This window comes from Lytechinus variegatus, chromosome 16, assembly GCF_018143015.1.
Source record: "Lytechinus variegatus isolate NC3 chromosome 16, Lvar_3.0, whole genome shotgun sequence".
Taxonomy (NCBI): Eukaryota; Metazoa; Echinodermata; class Echinoidea; order Temnopleuroida; family Toxopneustidae; genus Lytechinus; species Lytechinus variegatus.
Window position 1 is genome coordinate 30,647,487 of NC_054755.1, and position 22,609 is coordinate 30,670,095.

Consider the following 22,609-nt stretch of genomic DNA (forward strand, 5'->3'; position numbering starts at 1 on the left):
GGAGATTTTGGGGTAAAAGGAAGAAGATTTTGGGGTAACTTTCCTAGTATGCATTAAGGGTTGGGAAAGTGGTGAGGGGAGTGCAAACGAATAGTAAAGTAGGGAAAAGATAAACGGGCATTGACAAAGCCATGTAAAATGCACATGCAGGAAATAATAGAATTGCTACTGTCAATTAATTTAAGTATTCATTTTCATTCATCATCAACGTGAACTCAAAGAGAAAAGTAACTGCAGGCAAAAACGACGTAACCCAGAGCTGCCAACCTGAAAAACAACATTTCAGTATTTTTAAAGCTGAAAATCAGTATTTTCATGATGACATCAGTATTTTCAATGAAATTAGGAGAAGACAACACATAAAACAGAAACTTTAGAAATCAGTATTTTGCATGAAACCATCAGTATTCTTCTTATTTTTTCAGTACTAAATACTGAAAATCTGTACTACTTGGCAGCTCTGGTAACCTCATCAGGGGCAGATCCAGGATTTTTGCGAATTGAAAAAAAAAGGGTCCTCACTTTCAAAAGGAAGGGGGCACATTTCTGTTTTAACAGCATTTTTACAATACAAATTTTAATTGGGCATCTCAAAAAGGGGGGCATGGGCTGGCTGTGCCCCCTGGGTCCGTAAGTAATTCTCATTTATATTACCATTATCATAATCATCATAATAATAACAGTTGTCATGATAACCATTATTATTATCTTCATCTTTTATACATACACTCATTACATACTAACATAATCCAGCAAACAGCCTAGAGTAAAAATGAACTCACCGAGAACAGAATTTGAATACCTGATCCGCTGACAAAGTAGAATGACTTTCAACATTATCAAACTACATGCAGCATGTACCAGAATAAAAGCTTCTGTCACACACTGCCTGATCCCCCTGACAAAGTAGAACCACTTTCAACATCATAAGACTAGCACGTACCAGAATAAAAGCCTCTGTCACACACTGCCTTCAAACAATCCTTTCTGAGAAACCAGTGTGTATGTTTGTTTGACTTTCCATATTCATTAATTATTCAGCTGGTTAATAAATATAACTAGACAGTCAGACTGTGATAGCGGTTTTTCACTCTGAAAAAGTTCAAATTGAATTTGCACTCCCTAGCACTGCCTGATGATACATGTACATGTATATATTGTCAAGGTTTATCATATTCACTTATTTTCAAGCAGTTGGTCTCTGTTAGCTCCATGGTCTGTTTGTCCGAAAGGCTAATACAACACAGGCTAAACCCATTTTGTCTAGATTCTACATGCAATTTTGTCTTAATTGCTGTTTGGACAATAATACATCTGGGGCCAGTTGCACGAAAGTTAATATCATGGTAACTTTGCCATCCATTGGTAACCACCGCATACATTCATAATTCCGAAGCTTCGTTATTCCGAAGGTTCGGTTATTCCGAAGGTTCGTAATTCCGAAGGTTCGTTAGTCTGAAAAAGAAATGAGGTTCGTAATTCCAAAGGTTCGTTAATCCGAAAAAGAAATGAGGTCCGTAATTCCAAAGGTTCGTTAGTCCGAAAACTAAATGATTAACTAACCTTATTTCATTTTCGGACTAACGAACCTTATTTCAATTTCGGATTAACGAACCTTCGGAACATCGAACCTTATTTCGTTTTCGGATTATCGAACCTTCGGAATAACGAACCTCCCCCTGATGAGCCAGAACCCATGCAAAGGATGTATCCCTGCCCCCCCCCCTCGACGCTTTTTTTTTGCTTGTCAAATTTTATCTGGTACGAAATCCTTAATTTGTGATTGAAGACCTTTTTAGTTTTTTTGCTTGTCAAATTTTTGGGCGGACAGTTTTGCCCCCCCCCCCTGTGGAAAATCCTAGGTACGCCACTCTGGTCCATTCAGGACCAAGACATGCCCAGGAAAGAATACATAGTGTACCATAACACTACTACACTGTCCTGACAAAACATCAATAAGTCAAACTGTCAATAAACTGGTTGTTGAAGCACTAGGATCAGACCATATGGGATGAAAGTAGAAGCCAAAGTGCATAGACCAAGTGGCCATTAATCCAATACCATATGGCAATTGTTAGATGGCAGTGTGTGACAGGGCCGAGAGTAATACATATCTACAATGTGCCTGGTGGGTGATTCATAAAGCTGTTCGTAAAGTTACGAACGACTTTACGCACAACTGAAACATGTTCTTAGGCCATAACTCAATTACATAGGGATATCACATAGCATAAGAAAGGATCACCGGTCGTGCGTAAAGTAATTCATATCTTACGAACAGCTTTATGAAACACCCACCTGGTCCCTGTAACATAAAGCTTAGCCATTGATAACAAGGCTGATTTCTGCAACCGATTGCATTGACTATCACATACGATCAACAGCAAAATTCAGACCCACAATCGATCACAAAGCTTTATGCTGCAGGACCCATACAATCATACTTACAAAAGACTTGATCAAGTATAAACCTGGGCCCTATCTTACAAAAAGAGTTGCGATTGATCCAATCAACCACAACTACGGAAAGCCAGCCATGTCAACATCTAAAACACATGTTTGTTTAAAGTATTATCTAGATATGATGTATGAATACATCTATCGCTTTCTCGTAAATTCAGTGTTTTTCTCTTTGTGCACAAAGACAATGTGCAAATTTCCTGTACAAAAATTTAAGACATCGACGGATTTCCATATTGTTGCGGTTGATCGGCTCAATCGGCTCAATCGTAACTCTTTGTAAGACGGGGCCCAGATGAACTCACCAGATACAGTAAGCAGAAGGCAGCTCCGATAGCAAAGAGGACAATGAAAGATGAGAAGTAATAGACCCAGGGGTAATAATAGGGATATACTGTGATCCTATACCTGTCAAAGGGAGACATGCATGCCCCGTGAAACTATTTTTTTTTTCAAAGGTTCAGACTGTCAGTATCAAAATTCAAGTTCTGATAAACACTGTTATTACTGAATGCATGAATCAATACATGCATGAATGAATAAATAAATAAATAAATGAATAAATAAATAAAAAAATTAATTAATAAATTAAATAAAAAATGAATATTTTTTCATTGACGCAACTGCCTATACATCAAAATTGAAGAGTGGATTTGTCTGAATACCTCTTTCAAATAAAACCTGAAATCCAGAACTGAAATTTCTGCACTTTTTGGAAAAGAAAATATATGCACAATTAATTTTTTTTGGGTAAAATTATACTATAAATTTCTATAAAATTGGTTGCTATAAAAGAGGAGAGAACCAGGGTGCAATTAATTCTATGGCATAACATGAACGGCTACCTTGCAGTTTATTTACAAGGAATTACTGTACACACATCTAATGGAAGATGAATAAAGCAGAAAAGAAGGTTATGTTTTCAATGCATTATAGTCCAATCTAAATCTGGCTTTTTTTGACATGATACATGGTATGGCAGGTTTGCATGAAAAGCAATTTGCGTTGGCTTGATCAGGCTTACATAATTTCCTTTTCAATGAATGATGCATGTCATCTGATGGGCATGTTATTGATAGCATATTTAAACTTGAATTGCAAGTTCCATGCTGCAACTTTAGTAAGTCCTATAAAAGTAAAGCGAAAGCTTTAATAGTGATTTTTTCTTAATCAGCCAAATTTGTACAACTCCTATATTAGCAAATGCTTCTACATGTAAATCCAAATTATTTCATTGCTCTGTGTTTAAACCAGTGTCATAGTTTGTATTGAATGAAAAGTGCCACAAAAACTTACTGGACATGACTAGCTCTACACAAATTAAAATTAAATCAAAGGATCCAACTTTTTGAAACTTTTTGAAAATTTGAAACTTCATTGAAATGTTTGATTTCAGCAAGGATCTTGTTAAATGTTTGGGAAGATAGACTAACAATTTCTTGTTTTAAACTCATTCCTTCCAGAAATACCCCCATGACGAGAATACCGAGGCCACTGACCTAGCCCTATTTTCTTAAGAATGCATTCTAGAAAAGAAAAGTGAATAAATTAGATGAAAGAGCCATGAAAGGGCTAATAATTTCTGCCTGCCCTAGAAATGTACTATCCCTTTAGAACGTAATATATTTGTATGTCTATCCCGTATTCGATCCCTTTAAATACTGTATTTCAGTATTTCATTAATATAGAGCCAACAGTCATACTACTTCTCATCTCCTCATAAAATGCTTCCCATTGAAATAAAAGAGGAATACCAAAGATGACCAATTAAAGGCTATTCAATTAGCAGCTGGTTTGCATTTCTTTCATCAGATGTACATGTAGAGGGAAATTAGGCAAATTACCACCACTACCATTATTACCACAGTACAGGAAGGACCTACAATTTGAAATGGAAAGATTCCAAATAGTGATCCTCTAGCAAATACTTTGCAAGTTCTCCTACTATTGAATGGGCAAGGGTGATACTCTCAAAATGCAATAGAGCTACAAGTAATTTGCTGGGTGCTTCACAAAGCTGTTCATAAATTACAAATGACTTTACACATGACTGGTGATCCTTTCTTGTGCTAAATGACGTATCCCTCTGTACGTCACTTAGCACCGCAGAACATATTCCAGTCAGGAATAAAACTAAGTGTAATTTACGAATAACACCCGCTTGGGGGGGGGGGTTTCATAAAGCTTAACGTAGTACAACTGGAACATTTTTTAGGTACAGTACCAAGTCAGCAACATAGGGATTATCATGTAGCATAAGAAAGGGTCACCGGTCGTGCATGAGGTCATTCGTAACTTGAAGAAAAGCTTAAGGAAACAGTCCCTAGCTCCCAAATCACACTTCTCTTGGAGTGAGACAAGGGACCAATCCTTCTGGAACAAAGGGCAATGGCCTGACTTACCTTAAGTACAGGGAAGATGGGATGTTTCTAAATTTTCAAAGCAATCCTTGAGCACTAGGCTTTCCTCAGACTTACCTTTTAAATACAGGGAAGACCAAATGTTTCTTAACTTCCAAAGCAATCCTCAAGCACTGGGCAACCCTCAAGACTTACCTTTAAATGCAGGAATGACAGAATTTGAAGATGAAATATTTCTAAACTGCAACCTCAATACATCTTCAAATGATGATTAACCCCAGAAGACATTCTGGCTCCCACTTCTGAGTTGTTGGTGAACTGACAGGTCGGAAAGGATGGAAGGGGTCAAAAGAGAAGTACTGGGGTAGGTCTGAAGGGAGAGGGGGCAATAGAGGAGCACTGGTAGGTCCGAGGAGGGAGGGGGGGCACTGGATACCCCTACTTACCGCATACAGGGCGAAGAAGAGGAGACAAGTGGATGTGACGCTAATGAAAGGTAAGAAGTAATATCCCAAGGACGGATTTACAGTGGGCAATAGGATCACATGGTACCTGAAAACATAACATGATACAGAAATAACCAAACAGGGGGAAAAACGTAAAAAGAACATGACAAAATCCATGCTGCCTGCAGGGCCTTGTCTTGGGGTGGCCTATCAACAAGTTCTGAACCCTTTGGAGATGTGTTCATACGTTGCTGATATGACCTTAATATGGTGCTATTATCAGGTTTCTCTCATGGGATTTATACAGAGTGAGTTGAGATTCGTGCAATATGACATGAAAAGTATTGAACGATGCGTGCTGAAGAATGAATTGGCCATCTCAATTGGATCATATACGTCAAATGGTGATTGTCAACATTCAAAAAGATGTTGTTTGTGTCGTTTCCAGGTTTAAATGTTTAGATTCATTCCCTGGTAAAATATCAGTGTGAACACATCACAAAGGGTTCAAAACAATCAAATATCGCAAGGCACAGGAAAGTACGGTGGGACATGACGTTGATGGGGATTGGAGTAGAGGGGTGGGCAAGGGATGTGGTATAGCTGAAAGGAGAGCAGCGAAGCAGAGGGCCGAGGTAGGAATTGATTCATACTCACCGCATAAAGGAAGAGGAAAACAGTGCAAGAAGTGCTCATGCAAAGGAAAGGAAGCATATAATAACTCCAGGGATAATATGAAAAAGGGTAGAGCGACATCAGCCACCTGTTTAGACAATAGTACAGTTAAAATGCAAGGCTAAAAGAAACGGCTAGTGTGAAAGGGGTTCCATGCTACCACAGGGAATGCATAGCATGGGAACGAGAACATTCATATTGTGCCTCTCTGGCATGGTAACGATGCTATTGTGAAGCTAAATGTGAGTGTAAAAGGGATCAGATAACATTGGGAGAAGTACACAACCAAAAAAAGGGATTATTCACATTACATGCATCCCAAATAATACACCTTATGAAAGACAACTTTTCTTTGTGCATGTTAGAATGAAAGGGCGATATCAGAATGATGGCAATATGGTTGGCTTGGTGATAAACATGCATCTGATTTGACACTTGCAACAAAAGAATTACAAGACATGAATAACAATGATTTAGTCATGAAACAATGCATACCCATGCTGAAACCATAACAAAACATAAGAAAATGTCATCGTGCTATCATGTTTTTTATGTAAAATATGAATTCATGAATTATCACATACTAGAATGAACATTACTGCAAATTCAGTGCAAAACGTCAAACACATACGGTGCTCAAGCAAAGATTATAAAAGTTATGTAGAGAGAAAAGAATGACAGAAGTGAGAAAATTTGATATCCTAAATTATAAAATTTGAAAGAAAAAAAATAGTAAGGGGGACTTCTTTCTCCTTCACTTCAGAAAGATCATTTTTATGTTTACCTATCAGTCGTACAATTCTGCAATAGCAGAAGCATAATAAACCTCTACCCTGTTTTCAATTTTACTGACAAGCACGTGCTCAGTTGCTTATGCATGCAAAACAAATCAACTTGACACATGACTGGTAACAGACAAAAATGAAGAAAACTAAAACTTAAGAAAACAAAATTGTATTTCAGAAGATCCAAAAACCAACTGACCTCAAGAAAAGAGCAGTCAGCGAATTGAGGCAGAAAGGGTTGTGGTAAGTTACAAAGGGGGGTGGGGCAAGTTTAATAAAGGGGTGTGTCTAGTGAAAGGGTTTCTATAGAAAGAAACTTGAGGAGACATGGAGACTGGAGCTGACCCTGGAAGCTGGATTCTGGAGCCAAATCCTGGAGATTATCAATGGAGCAGACAAAGGATCTGGACCTGAACGTGGACCTCTTGTCCTCCTAAAAAATCTGAGTATTGCAGCTGGTTGCCCCACCTTGAACCCTGGCAACAACACTATTGGTTTAATCAATAGGGCTGTCTGCACCAGCCCGAGTTTTCAAATTAGCAAGCTATTTTTGATCCGGCAAATTATCCCGATCTGAACAATCTCGACATTATTTGTAATGAAGACGCAATCATCGGGATAGTTCGCTGGATTAATCTCATTTGTAAAATAGCGCGCTATTTACTAATTATCCTGCTAATTCGTAGGTGCAGATGCACTTGGGATTATTCATTCACGGCGTCACGCCATAACGCATCGATGCTTCGCTTGAGCATGAATTGCTTTTCTTGCACTGGTGGACACGGGGTTTCTTGAATCTCAAGATTATCGTCATATACAAGCAGCTGCCTCGTATGTTATATATAACTTTATAAATTTCAATTTTTTAATGGTTCATGATTACTTTTTTTTCTATCAGGAGTGGTGTGAAAGGTACAAGAAAAACCATGATTGTCATATTTTTGAGAAACTAACATTTCATTAATTCATATTTAGTACACAATAACATGGGGAAGCTGGTCACATAAGACATCACAAAAAAAAGAAAATCCTAATAACTTTTTTATCTTCAAATGGATTTTCATAAGAAGTTTACAAATTTTTCTCATTATTTTTTCAGACATTTTTACAATAAACTTTTTGTCTGGGTAAACTTTGCCTTTAAGAATCACAGACATTCACCCTCGAAGGTGAATGACACAACTTCCTCTGGAAACAGATTGGGAAAAACAAATATATATGCATGAGGTACATGTAGTTTAAACTCTCTTGACTCATTCCCTCTAATGCTAGTATGAGTGTCTAATTCTAATGAGGGGACATAGTCAAACCTCTGATTAAATCATGGACTCTTTGGAGTCATCCCACCTTGATCAGGCTACGGGAACGTTTTCGTGGTCCAAATGTGAACGTTTTGAATGCAAAAAAAATTCTTAATAAAATTCTAAAATAATATTGGGATGAAATTTTACTTTTGCATGCTTCAAGATGCTACACCTTCATAGTGCAATGAACGGATTCGAGTTGCTCTTATGTTTTGTAGAGTTCACGTGAGATCTAGGGAGCAGTTCATGACACAAACAATCGTACATATTGACTGATCATTGTTATAAGCTACTGCAAAGACTTGCATCCGATTGGCTCAGAGAAAACTGTCAGTGACAATCACTAACCATTTGCTTCATGAAATGCTCCCCAGAGATCAGGGATCTGTTGCCACCAATAGACCAGTTCGTAGTTACTTCATGGACATTTTTGGTCAAATGACCTTTCATTTCTTTCATTATGATAGGCAGATTTCAAAGCAAGATATTACGTAAGCTTGCCTTACATAGCAGGATGAAGAAATTGAATAGACCAGGTGACTAGAATAGAACACCAATGAACACTTAATGAAGGTATTTGTTGCATTTCTACTCTGAATGCATATCATAGCATGTTGCACAATGTACTTGGCAAACTGTGAAATACCAGTTGTTTGTACGCATTGTTGTTTTTTGTGGATGTAAATGAAAACCACAATTCAAAAGAATATAATCAAGACATCAAAGTTGGTGCTTATCTCATTAGATTTTAAACCACCATGTCACTTAAGTACAAATGACCTTCCTCTGATCATGCGTAGAATCTTTTAATCATGCGCAGAAAGGAACTACGAACTGGCTTATTGTTTGATGGTGATGGTGGTGATTTTGTTACCCAGTTGCTAAAGAAAGCATGAATTCATGCTTGTAGTCTAGCAACCAGAGGACTGACATCTTAAGGTCCTCTCCAAGGGACCTGGTAGTGAGGATTAATGCCTTACCAAAGGGCACTAGCGCACCAAGTGGGAATCGAACCCGGGTCACCGGAATCTGAAAAACTCGCTCTACCAACTGAGCTATCAGATCGCGCCTCCTGTTGTGATGCAACCTAACCAAAACACATGCAATATCTGCTGCAAGGGTTCAAAGGCACCAACCATGTGCGATACTCGTTGTGCCACGATAACGGCCGCCGAGCTGAGGACTTCTCTTCCGCAAGACTTACCATGAAGCATAACATTACGACGAAACATATTCCTACTATGCTTGCAAATGGGATGAGGTATAAATGAAAGGGAAAGACGAAGCCGGGTGTTAGCTCTATGGTATACCTGAGTGGGGACAGAATGTGGAGACAAAAACAAAAATTGAAATGAACAAAAAATTACCCCCAAAGTAAGATATCATTATTGGAGCTAGGTCTTTCAAAAAAGAAATGGGGGGCAAATGTCTGAAAATTAGAAAAGGTAGTCCTGAGCAAAATAGTGAGGCATCTGTATGGTACTAAAAATGGGAGCATTATCATGCAATTGAGAAGGGAGAAGAGATAAATCTACTGGAAGAAATTAAGATTATAATAATTTTTTTATTGCAGACAGAAAGAGATGGTGACATATAAATAGGAAGAGAACGGGGGAGGAAGGAGAATAAAATCAGAACAAGAGAGATGTGTACAGACAGACAGACAGAAAGACAGAAAGAGAGGTGGAATGGCAGTAAAAGAGAGGTGGAATATCCAGTGTATAAAGTTTATACAGGAAGATAGACATTATTTTTACGAAAAAAACAAATTTGAAGCGTTATTCTTTGAACTCGCAAAGTAAACTGACAAAATAAATTGCTTTAAAAAGTTGAGAAAGTACATGTAAAGCAAGAGTGAGTGAGAATGAAAGATGGAAAGAGACAGAGAAAAGAAAAGAAAAAGCATTAAGGGGACACTTCACATTATAAATACGTACATGTACAGTATTTTACAAATGATTGAAATTTGCTTAGTACATGTACATGTATAAATAGTAGGCAAATGTTATGACAGATATACAAGCATAAAAAAAGGTTAAACAAATCAGAAAATTCACTTCACACACACACAGATCCATGTAAAGATTTACAAAATTCTGATTGTATTAGACCGCTCATGATACTGGTTAGGAATTATTCAACATTTCTTTCTATGCCTAGTTTTAAAATTGCTCTTGCAAAATATATGTATTATATTACATGTACATGTATGAAGATTTATTTTCAGGCCTAAAGAGGGGCAAAGGTTACCATTATATCAATGAACATGGTAGAACCCTTGATTGGGATTGGCTGCTGTCCTGACCTTGGATACTTTGGTAATTGGGATACTCGTATTATTGACAGCGCTGATCAATTAGAAATTAAAAAAAACAATATACATACACATTGCATGTATTCCATGAGCTTTCTGAATCAATCAAGGACATTTTGTTTTCAAGTGCTGCTTTGTGCAACAATAAAACAGTGAAAGTGCACATAAAAAGACATAACATGAATCTTACACACAAAAAACACACATGATTCCATACTGCATGATTACACTGCATAATGCTGCCATTGCAAATCAATAATGAAGACAAACACTATTCCACAATTCAATTTCCAAACTGTACATTGATGAAAATGTAAGATTTATTTTATCTTACTATTAGTTTTCTTTGGGGGGGGGGAGGGGGGTGGCCAAAATCCTTGTCTTGCAATACAAATTGCAGGTTAAGTGTTGGTGGCATAAAATATAAAATAAAGTGACATTTGTCTACAGAGACACAATTTTTGATACAATATTGAGGAAAGAGAGTGCTTACATACTGCCCCATAATGCATCATTCTCCCATTTACAATAAAATCAAATGCACCTATACACATGTAGTGAAGAGCCTGTACTGGGGAAAATGTGCATTATAGTATACTTTAACAGCAAAGAAAATCTATTCGCATTATGCATATATAAATTGACTGTCAACATTAATTTCAGAAATTGGAAATCCTACTCTGATCGTGCAATTCCCATTTTTTTTTCCAGGACAGTCAACTCTGTGCCGAAAGATGATCAAAATTTATAACTGAGCGAGAGAAGCGACCAAGCAAAAAAATATTCAACATACAAACCGCAAAAATCTATTTATTTTATGGGTCGTACATGTATGCACTCTCATTCCAATCTCAAAAGATGGCACTTTGCAAATGAGTCGGTGTTAATAAGTAAAATGCAGTACATGTACATAAAGTGCAGCTGTGAGGGAAACATACAGTATACAGTACATGTAAGTTTGGAACGACAGTGACACACTGTGTATTTGACAAAGATGTGACAGTTAATGCAATGAGATTAAAATGTGCATGGGATTTTAGTGGTTGCTTGTATACAATATTTTGAAGAGTGTTAAGATTTAGTTTGATAAGGCTGTTCATGGCATACTATGTTTTCATGGGAAATTTGACACCTACATGTACATGTACATGAGATGGGGATGAATTCGTCACTCATCACCAATTGGTCTTAATTACATGTACACTGTAATCACCCTAAATGTAATTCATGAATTCTAACCAATAGATGAAATGCAACTGTTGTACATGTATGCCTCATGATAAAGTCACTATCCAAATTCCCTGACATAAAGCAAATGGTAAAGTTGAAAGCAGAGCCCTATCTCAGAAATGTCTGTAGGCCTACACATACATGTATTTGTTGAATATTACAATAGCACATAATCCTCTGCCTGGCTTTCAAAAACTATCCCCTATAAAATAATGCAGAGCTCTTGTAAATTTATACATGAATGCCTATCGTCTGCAATCCAATTTATGTAGACCGAGGTCTGTGCTGAAATTATGGGAAGGCAAGCCAAAAATGACAAAATTCTGTTTATATTGTATGTTTCTTATGCGGTCCTGTGCTCTTCATAATTCTTCAATGGTAAAGACAACCATCTTTATCATTCCCAGACAGCGATGAATGGTCCCAGTGTCTCAAATTCATTACCAGACAAATTGACATTTTTGTCACAATTGGCACTCTACAGGTGTACAATGTACATGTACATATCTGTATATTAAAACCAAAACTTAAGAGCAGACTTTAATTTTAATTCTGACAGCTACAATGTCAATTTGAAATTTCAGTGTCAAGGGATGAATTGTTGTTGAGTGCAGTTGCCCCCTTTCATTACAAATTGGAAAAAGAAGTCATTTATATGGTCGGCAATACATAATGATATTGTGCGGGACTAAGCGTGTTTTATACAAAAATGTATTAATTCAATATTAAACAAGGTTTCAACAGAAGGTGGGATGGGACATTTGCTCAGTATACTGGATGCAACATGGAATGTGTAGAGGGTGGGGGAAGGTGGGGGGGGGGGGGGGAGAGGGGGTATGATTGTACAGTATACATGTAGTACATGGCTTGTTAAAGGAACACAAACGAACAAGGCCCTGTTATGGTAGTAGTGTGTAGAAAGGATAGTTTCCACATCAATTAGTTTCAGAACAAATACATTTTGAATAGATACCTGTTCAAATGCACATGTATTGATATATCTTGGGGCTTTGTAAAAAAAATAAAAAATAAAAAAATATATAATGATTGATGGCATTTGCAAAATTGTTGAAATAGGAAGACCAAGTCATAACATGTATGTGCTCTCTAATTTTCTCTCTTAGCTATTTGATTTTTCTAAATATTTTTTTATGTACCGAGATATATATGCCTTTTTTTACATGTACATGTATCTATTCCAGTATTTAATCACAAAAATACTAAATGAATACTTTTTCAAATTTCTTTTAATAAACAAGCAATACATAGTGCACGTAAGTTTCTGATGCAGTATGTGCATTGTTGCACTCATTGCTCAGACTGAAATAAATACCCATCTCCACAAAAAGAATTAACATGAATGACATCAAAATTACAAGGAACAACATTATTACATGAATACTTTTCGAACTTTTTTAATAAACAAGCAATACAAAGTGCACGTATGAGTACGTTTCTGATGCAGTATGTGCATTGTTGCACTCATTGCTCAGACTGAAATAAATACCCATCTCCACAAAAAGAATTAACATGAATGACATCAAAATTACAAGGAACAACATTATTAAATGAATACTTTTTCGAACTTTTTTAATAAACAAGCAATACAAAGTGCACGTATGATTACGTTTCTGATGCAGTATGTGCATTATTGCACTCATTGCTCAGACTGAAATAAATACCCATCTCCACAAAAAGAATTAACATTAAAGATATCTAAGTCACAGGGAAGTTGAGGGAACAACATTTAATAAAATATTGCATTTCATGCCAAGCAAAGACAGAAAGAGGGAAAGGAATGGTATCAATTACTGTGTACATGTACATTATATTCTGATTAGGATAATGTTGAGACTGAATTTCACGCATGATTCCAAAAATTCCAAACACCACATGGATTGGCTTTCATTCCATTGCGGGATTCATGACATCATAATCAGGTGACTGGGTCACATGACAGCAGGAAATCATCAATGAGTTTGAGTCTCAATTACGTATCATGATGCCTTAAAGGCATTCTCACTGGGTTGAATAAACTTGTCCATGTTGTGTCTACATGTACATCCATGTACATGTTATGATGCATTGTAAAACTGGGATAGGAATTTAAACCCCCAAAAACATGATTTGGAGAGGGTGGACTCGTATACAGCTCTATGTAAATACATGGGAATTTTAAAGGATGTGCCCTGTCAACAAGGTTAACTTATCTTCATCCTCATATGGTCAAACCAAACAAGTTTGTAATCATCAGAATTATTATGGAAATTACGAGTTGTGTGTGCAGGTTTTTAATACTGGACGCATCATGGCAAAATTTTGCGTCAAAATTCATCATTATGTAGAAGAATAAATACATAATAAACTCGAGTTCAGAATACGGGTCATATAGTGATTCTCTTCATGATAGTACAAAGGTTGTAAACTTTACACATGATGTGATTGTGCAGTAATTTGTATTTTGTTCCATTGTTAATCACTTTTTGTCTCTCTTTCCTGTTTTAATTTCCTTTTTTTACGAATCAAAACTATTCAACAAAATTAGAATGTAACAAATAATACTCGAACAGAAAATACATGTAAAGAGCACAACTGGTTTCCTGACTTATTACATGTACTACAGTTGTGCACAGGACAAATCTCAGCAAAATACATGTAAAGTGATCTCTGAAATCTCACTCATACATGTAGCCCTTTTACCGGGGGGGGGGGCTATTATTAAACCTTGTAAAGTTCAGTTCGCCTGCATAAAGTCCTTCCCGTTTTTTCTATACATACATGAATGGACTTTGTCCTATACAAGTTTCTGATTTACAAAAATAAAAAAAATCAACACAAACCATATAACAAATGACAACAATAAAAACAGTGTATAAATGTACAGAATTACATTTTGCATTTTATTTCATCCCTTCAGTAGAGTACCTTTGTCAATTTGGGTTTTTTTTCATCTTATTTTCTTCTTCTTCCCTTCTTTTTATTTGAAAACAGGCAGACGCTTGCTTTCATAGGCCTGTGAACATAGAAAGCATTAAAGGGGTGGAAAATTGAGTCCATATAAAGATGATGCACAACTTCAATTTTGAAGCTAGAACTTCTCACTTACATGTACATACAATTTTATGTACATGTACATGTAGATTAATCCTTTTAAACCGCAATCCTCTTTAGACTTAAAGAGTTTTAAGAGGATTTAAGAGTAAGGTAGACATACGTGTACGTGTAATTGGAATGAATCAATGGTACAGTACTTTTATAAACAACCTCTAAACCTCTCTCTATATTCTATCTTTGCTTGGCATGCTAATTGTTTTTCTTTATCTTTCAAAATGTATTATTGATTTCTCCTTTCAAAATTGTAATTTACAGAAACATTGGTAGGCAGGAAGTTCACAAGACCAGTGTTGCTAATTAGGATCACAAGATCAGAACCTTACATGTACCAATAGGCAACGTGAGTCAAAGGGCAAAGTAACTGCTTGCCACTGGAGCTTAGTACTCTTAAAGGGGAATCCAACCCAAATAAAAAGTTGCTTTTATAAGGAAGGAAAAATCAGACAACTTGATAGGTGAAAGTTTGAACAATATTGGACAAACAACAAGAAAGTTATGAATTTTTAAAAGTTGTAAATATTGGTAATCACTATACCCATGGAGACTTCAAATTGGCCGCATATGGGATGTCATAGTGATGTATAAAGGCAAGGACTACTCTTCCATGTACTCCAATACATATTATGGCTAAAATGTCATTTTTCCCCAAAGTTCTATTTCAAATTATATTTTTCTTTCATGAGGACATAAAACAATATACTACCTGGGTTATATTTAGATTACTGCCCCAGGGGAATGAGTACTTATTAAAGAGAAAACCACAAATCCCTGATAATAAAGTACATGGCCTATGGGAAAGTTGTCCTTGCCCCTTGTCATAATTTACTTACCCAGTTGCCAATTTGAAATCTACATAGTATTAGTGATCTCAATTTTAAAGAAGCTATAACTTTCTTATTGCTTGTCCGATTTCTTTCAAACTTTCACCATTCTGTTTAATTTATTTTTCTCCTTCCATACACTACATTTTGTGGCCAAGGCTGGATTCCCCTTTAACAAAAGAAGCAATGCATGCAAATGATTGGTGTTTTGCAGGGCCATGATGAAATTGTTCTTTGACAACATTTGGCATAAAAAGTGGCAGATTACAGAACCTTGTTTCACAAAATCTTGCAATCACTTGCAATTTTGAAGCATGAATTTTGATCGGTAAATTGGTCAGTCTTTTGAGCAAAACATGCATGCTAGAACCGGTTCAATTTGAATTGCAGGTTTTATACTTTTTATCTCTACAGATCCCTGGATGTGCTGTATGACAGTACTCAATGGGCTGTATTCTGAGTCCTGGGTCCCGTCTTACAAAGAGTTACAACTGATCCAGTCAATCTGAACTCTATGGAAATCCATAGTGTCTTAATTTTTTCTACAGGAAATTTGCAAAATGCCCTTTGTAAATGAAGGAGGAGAACACACCAAATTGTCAAGAAATCAATAAATTTACGGATAAACATTCATATCTAGAACTTTTTAAAAACAAACATGCATTTTATTATGTTGATTTGGTGGCTTTCCATAGTTGCAATTGATTAGATTAATCACAACTATGGACTGCCAGCAACGTCAACATCTATTATGCATGTTTGTTCAAAATATTTTATAACTATGATGCATATTTCAGACATTCATTGTTTTTTTTTAAATTCATTGTGCTTCTCAAAGGACATTCTACAAAAACCTGGACAAAAAATTATAACACTGATGAATTTCCATAGAGATACGATTGATCGGATAAATCGTAACTCTTTGTATGACGGGGCCCAGTTTAACTGGAAGAGACTGGTGTTACAATTGGTTACCCAGTATCCATATTCAAACCACAACTTGATACCAGAATTAAAATTAAGCCCGACTTCGGAATACAGGCTTGTATTTGTTAATACTTCGTCTACTTCACTGACCCTTTCAGCATCTCTTCGTACATGTATGAAGTGTCAGAAAACATAGCAAATTATAAACTTTGTTATCACGGTAGCTTGTTAGTCTATAAGGTTGATGGTCTTGGCATCCTAGCCAGCCACCGGTCTCATGACCTGCAAGTCCCATGAACTTCATGGACAGTCAGTCTCGTGAACTGCCAGTCCTAAGAACTTTCAGTTTCATGCACTGTTGGTCTTTTTGGACTATTGGTCTTGTAAACCAATAGATATGGATATTCATACCTTGGTCACATTTGCTCTACGGCGGCCGTTCAGCAAGTCCAAAACAGCCATTTTCACATTTTTTGTACCAGCTACATAGCTATAGGTGGTTTTAATAAAAAATGAATAAAACAACTGTTTTCGACTCTACATACGACCATCGTAGAGCAAATATGTGACCTAGGTATCAGCCTCATATTAAGGCCCATAGGACTAACTGATAGGTATAGATATATCTCTTTTTTTTAATACATACCCAGTGGTGTAGTTCATCCCTTTCAATATCGTTCCAGCATCTAGGCCAACAAATACTGAAGGTATGTACACACTCTTCGCAACTATGGTAGTGGCAAGAAAACAAATAAAAAAATAACATATCCATCAAAATCATATTGGTGTAAAGGTTAGAATTTTCCATGTGCACATAATGCAATGAAATTGTTAGAGCTAGGGGAAGTCCAATCCAACAAAATGTTCATATGTACACTGTATTTGAATAAAAAGAGAAAAATCAAATAAGACTTTTGAAATTTGAAACTGAAAATTGGACCGAAAAGGGATGTAAAACAAGACATATGAAAATTTCCCTCATTTTTCACATACAACAGTTATCTCTACAACACAGTGATACATGTATGCAAACGGGATAGTCGATGATGCCATCCACTATTTTCATTCTATTTCATTCTATGATTTCTAAAATAGGTTTGTTGGGCAGACTTTCCCTTCAATAGTTATGAATCTTTAATCTATATCAATTTTGTACCTGATTTGACTAACAGTCTTTATCATTAGTGGAACTACATGTATTTATGAACAAATTTATGGGTGTTTGCTTTTTTTATAAAGGACCAACGTAAACCTTGAGATTGAATAACCTCACGCAGAAGAAGCACCACCTATCAGCATGTTTGTCATCATAACTTTTGAGTCAACAGTTTATAATAAACAAGTTCAACAGGAGCCCTAAAAACATCTACATTGTAAAGATAAGAAAGGGTGCTGGACGACATCCAAATAACCTTTGATTTGTTTGACAGACTTTGATCTGTTCCTATCTCATTTGTCTTCTTCCTACAGTTGTACATGTATTCTTTTCCCATTATTCTATTGTTTGTTTGAATACCAGGATTTACACAATAAAGAATAGAAAGAATTACATAGTACAGATTTTGTGACCTCGTGCCCCCCCTCCCCCACTCCAAGACCAAAGCTTGGCATTTGATCACGGAACTGATCATACTGTACACTGCACATGATATTCAATGGAATCAATTTTTAGGTTTGACTTTACCTGCATGTGATAAAAAATGGATTCAATCTGAAAATCAGCCTAAAAAATGATAAATTGTTACGATTTATGAAAAGGGGCTCAAGCACCATCTCCTCAAGCAATACAAGAGCTCTGGGGCCCGTTGCAGAAAGAGTTGCGTTTAAACGCAAGTCAAAAAATCAATCGCAAGTCCCAAATGCGCGCTGTTGATTGGCTGAAAATCAAGTTGCGCATGATTTTTTAGAGTTGCGATTGATTGCAACTCTTTCTGCAACGGGCCCCTGGTGGGTGGTTCATAAAGCTGTTCAAAAGTTACAACTTACGATTAACTGTACGCACGACAGGTGATCTTTTCTTAGGAGATGCATGTAAATCCACATCAATGAAAATTCGGTCCGACAAATTCCCTCAAGAAATGATCACCAGTTGTTTGCAAAGTCTCTTGTAACTTACAAACAGTGTTAATGAAAGACCCACCTAGCGCTGAAGGGAAGCTTTAAAGGACAAGTTCACCCCAACCAAAAGTTGATTTGAATAAAAAGAGAAAAATACAACGAGCAAAACATTGAAACTTTATCAAAATCGGATGTAAAATAAGGAAGTTGTGACATTTTAAAGTTTTACTTAATTTAACAGTTATATGCACATCCTGGTCGGTATGCAATGCAAATGAGGAGACTGATGACGTCATCCACTCACTATTTCTTTTGTATTCTATTCCATGAAATATGAGATATTCTAATTTTCACCATAAACCATCGGGATATTTAACAATAGATTTGATTAGGTGATGGTCTGATTCTACCATGCAAAATGAACATTATAAAGTTATTTCCAAGAACATGACAAGCAGGTATTGATTTCAATTTCACTGATTAAATAGTTGCTTATTTTGTAAAATTACTTACAGACACTACCACTCATTGTGGTGAGAATATTTCCTTCATCGTTGTACACAATAGCCCCGACGTACCCTGCCTGCTGGGCATGAAAAACCTGCATGCACATTGGATAAAGCATTTTAAACATGACTATTCTAACATGTTGGATCGGTACATGGAATAATACACTTGACGTAAAGACTAAGAGAAAAACCATTGGAGGATATCAACAAAGCTTGAAACTCCAGCACATTCTCTTTTTATTACATCACAATCAGGTCATATACTCACAATCAGGTCATATACTCAGTGCATGTGATATATATCTGTAAGTTAGAATAGATGTCAACATTCATAACTATGCAAAAGAAAAAAAATACCTATTTCAAAAACAAAAGCAGAAAATGTTTCATAAATTTCATCAATGCATATGGGTTTTCTTTAAACTGCTCATTACAAAAACCTAAATCGTTTTTAAATGCTAACTCAGCTAATAAATTCCTATATTTCATCAGCAACAAACTCATCATAATTTTGATTTTTTGCTTTACATTCACGATACTAAGCCCTGGTTCTAATAGAACCCTGAGTAAAGTTAGCAAATAACCAATTCAGTACTAGTCGGCAGATGATTCAATGAAAACCCATGAATCAATTTCAAGAAATTGCATACCAATAATATTTCATGAGTCTTGTCAATCTCACTTAATGATTCAATATCTCATATTTTTATTAAATCACAAATCACACCACCCAAATAAAAAAATAGAATGATTTGAATACAAATAAACTAATATATAAAACAGTAAAAACATCAAAATATGATTGAAAATATTAATAAAATAAACAAATAAATGAATGAATGAATAAATAAACAGGATGCTACCTAAGCACGTGTCCGTTTGCCTGGGGCAAGTAAAAGTTAGTTGGGCAAGTGTTTTGAAGCAAAGACCATAACTACTTGCCCGAATTGGGCAAGCAAAATTCTCACAGTGAAATGCCCAAAATTAGGGTCGATATGATGTGATATTGAGCCTTGATTTTGGTCATGGCAATAACAAGGTAGATCAGTTCATGTCAAAAGAGAGAAAAGGTCAATGGTTTATAAAACCGCAATACTTTCTTTTGAAGAGGTATAACTTTTTTTCGATGATTTTTTCGGGCAAGTGAAATAGATTTTGGGGCAAGTATATTTGAACTATTCAAAAATTTTACTTGCCCGACTGGGGAAGTGCTTTTTAAAAGTTATGTAGCACCCTGGTTAATAAATAAATGAATAAATTGACTGGCATAGAATGAGATACAAACCTATAATGCCCGATGTCAATCCAATTTAGCCCAAGCCAAAGGCTATGGCAATATTGGATTCAGAGAGGGAAATATAGGTTTGTATCTCATTCTATGCCAGTTAATATTATTATTATTGCCTATATCTCCAAAATCTGTGTTGATAAATTTCCCCATAATCTGACACATAAAATTCCCCAAAATCTTTCCAAGGGTCTCGAAATCGCCCAGAAGAGATTTTTGAAGCAGATACTCATGGAACACAGCAACGGCCTGTTTCGCAGACTTTTTGGTATTTTCAGCATCTTTGTCACTATATTTTCATATTCGTCAGCACCATAACTAGCGAATCTCTTAGGCGTAGCCATTTTCTCATGTCACATACCGGTCAACACTGCGCATACACATACATGTAGTTATTTGTCTATGAGCATGTGCATGGCATGCATCGCACTATGAGCTGCGCTTCTGCAGTCTCTTCACAAACTGGTTCCAACCGGATTTCGCGAATATTGCCTGCTGTTACATTTTCACACAAAGTCAATGGGAAAACCCGGAAGAGAGAAAATACAGCACGATATTGACCGCTGCGAAATCAGAGAACGCAAAATATGGATGATTGCCACAGAGAAACACTTCGCATAGGTAATAATGAATAATAAAAAAAATAACTGAACAATAAAATTAATTCATTGATAAGCAAACAATAAATAAACATCCAAAAATAAATTGAATATTTCAAAATAAATAAATATGGTTCTTCCAAGAAAATACACACCTTTTTATCAAAGTCACATTTGCCTCTCTTGATGAGAGCAAAGTACATCTCTGAAGTGTTTCGTAGATGAACGGGAGGATTGTCTATCGACTGACACGCTTCGCTGGGATTGGCTACCACCAACCAACCCTGCATAAGAAATTCAGAAAAAAAAATTAAAGGAAGGCAAAAGAGATAAACTAGGAAATATGAAAATTTAACCATTGTTGGAATGTATGAGTGACATTACAGTTCAGTTGAGAATGCAGGAAGGTATAAATTATGTTGTTTTTTTCTTTCACAATGGGGCAAAAGCTACATGTACATGTATGGGGGGTGGAGGTAACATTCTATATTTCAAGGGATGATTTTTTTCTGCAATGACCAATTACATGAGGCAAATAAATGCAATAAAACTCTGCCATAGAAAAATACATGTAGTTGCCAAAAATACCATTTGGAAAAATTTAAGGGTAACTTGGGATGTAGTATATTTCATACGCTTAGAGACTGTAATATACATACACAAAAAAAAGAGGAGGAATACTGAAAAATTATGAATCAATAATTTGAACTTATGATAATACAGCTCATCTTTCTTTTTTGGGTGATCAAGAAGCAAGTACATGTTGCACACCCTTCTAACAATGAAACATTCATGCAATTTCCTCTGCTTCACTTCACTATCCCGATGAATGAGGACATGCAATTTGTTTGATAGACAAATATCCATCTCGTAAGAGATGCTAAAGGCACAGAAGCAAAGGGGGGGTGGTGCAAACAAAATTACAAGTAACAGAAAATCATTGATAAAAAAAGAGGTATTAAAAAGTTTTTAGCTTAATCTTTAATTTTTTGACACTCTTGCTATCAAATATCTCTCGTGGGAGGGAATTCCACAGTGAGGGCCCTGCATGGATAAATGCCCTTTCCCCACTCTGTTTTACATTATTCTGTCATCTTCCTGATTCTTTAAATCATAATACATGTAGTTCTGTTGTACAGATGGGCTGCACAATAACATTATTATTATGTGGGGGCGTTGAATGTGGTTTTAATGTTTCAAAAGGGAATGGAAATCAAATTTCACCATCAGTAAGATTGAGATTACATGTAAGATGTACATGTACATGTATGAGCCCAGACTAACTACCGGGTAGGCCTAATGGAGAAGAAAAACCAACATTTTATTTTCAAGACTAATGAAAATTATCAGATTGATGATAGCAACAATGACGATGTACATATACACGTACATGGATAGCACATTCAAGTAGGAATGAAAAGGGAATTCAACTTTAAGATCAATCATTAAAAAGGGAAAACACATACCATTAAAAAAAGAAATATTTCATGAAGTGAAAAATAAAACGTACCATTCGGCCATCTGGGTTGGATCCGAATGCTGCTGTGACTGACTGAAAACGTTGAGTATCATTATGTGGAGAAGTCTGAACACAAAAACAAAAAAAATGACGTGATTAATCTTGTCTAAAGACACTCTAGAACAGAGTGTATTACAATTTCATGAAGTTTGGCACACTACTCTCCAGAGCAGGATCCTGGTTTAAATTCAAAACATGTA

The 22,609-nt window shown here is 36.1% G+C and overlaps 1 protein-coding gene across 3 annotated transcripts in view; it reads right to left on the reverse strand.

Moving 5' to 3' along the window:
* The window catches only part of LOC121429606 (E3 ubiquitin-protein ligase RNF13-like), a 38,802-nt gene that overhangs the window by 4,715 nt on the left and 11,478 nt on the right, over positions 1-22,609 (reverse strand). Inside the window, exons 3-7 of one of the 3 annotated variants that reach the window (XM_041626723.1) lie at positions 22,401-22,475; positions 21,046-21,174; positions 19,008-19,095; positions 17,083-17,164; positions 5,267-5,372 (exon numbers count right to left, since the gene is read on the reverse strand). In XM_041626723.1, the coding sequence (XP_041482657.1) occupies positions 5,267-5,372; positions 17,083-17,164; positions 19,008-19,095; positions 21,046-21,174; positions 22,401-22,475 (480 nt within the window). Of the gene's footprint in view, positions 1-5,266; positions 5,373-5,923; positions 6,030-9,234; positions 9,341-17,082; positions 17,165-19,007; positions 19,096-21,045; positions 21,175-22,400; positions 22,476-22,609 lie in introns of all 3 variants that reach the window. The other 2 variants (XM_041626724.1, XM_041626722.1) reach the window with 2 other exon arrangements.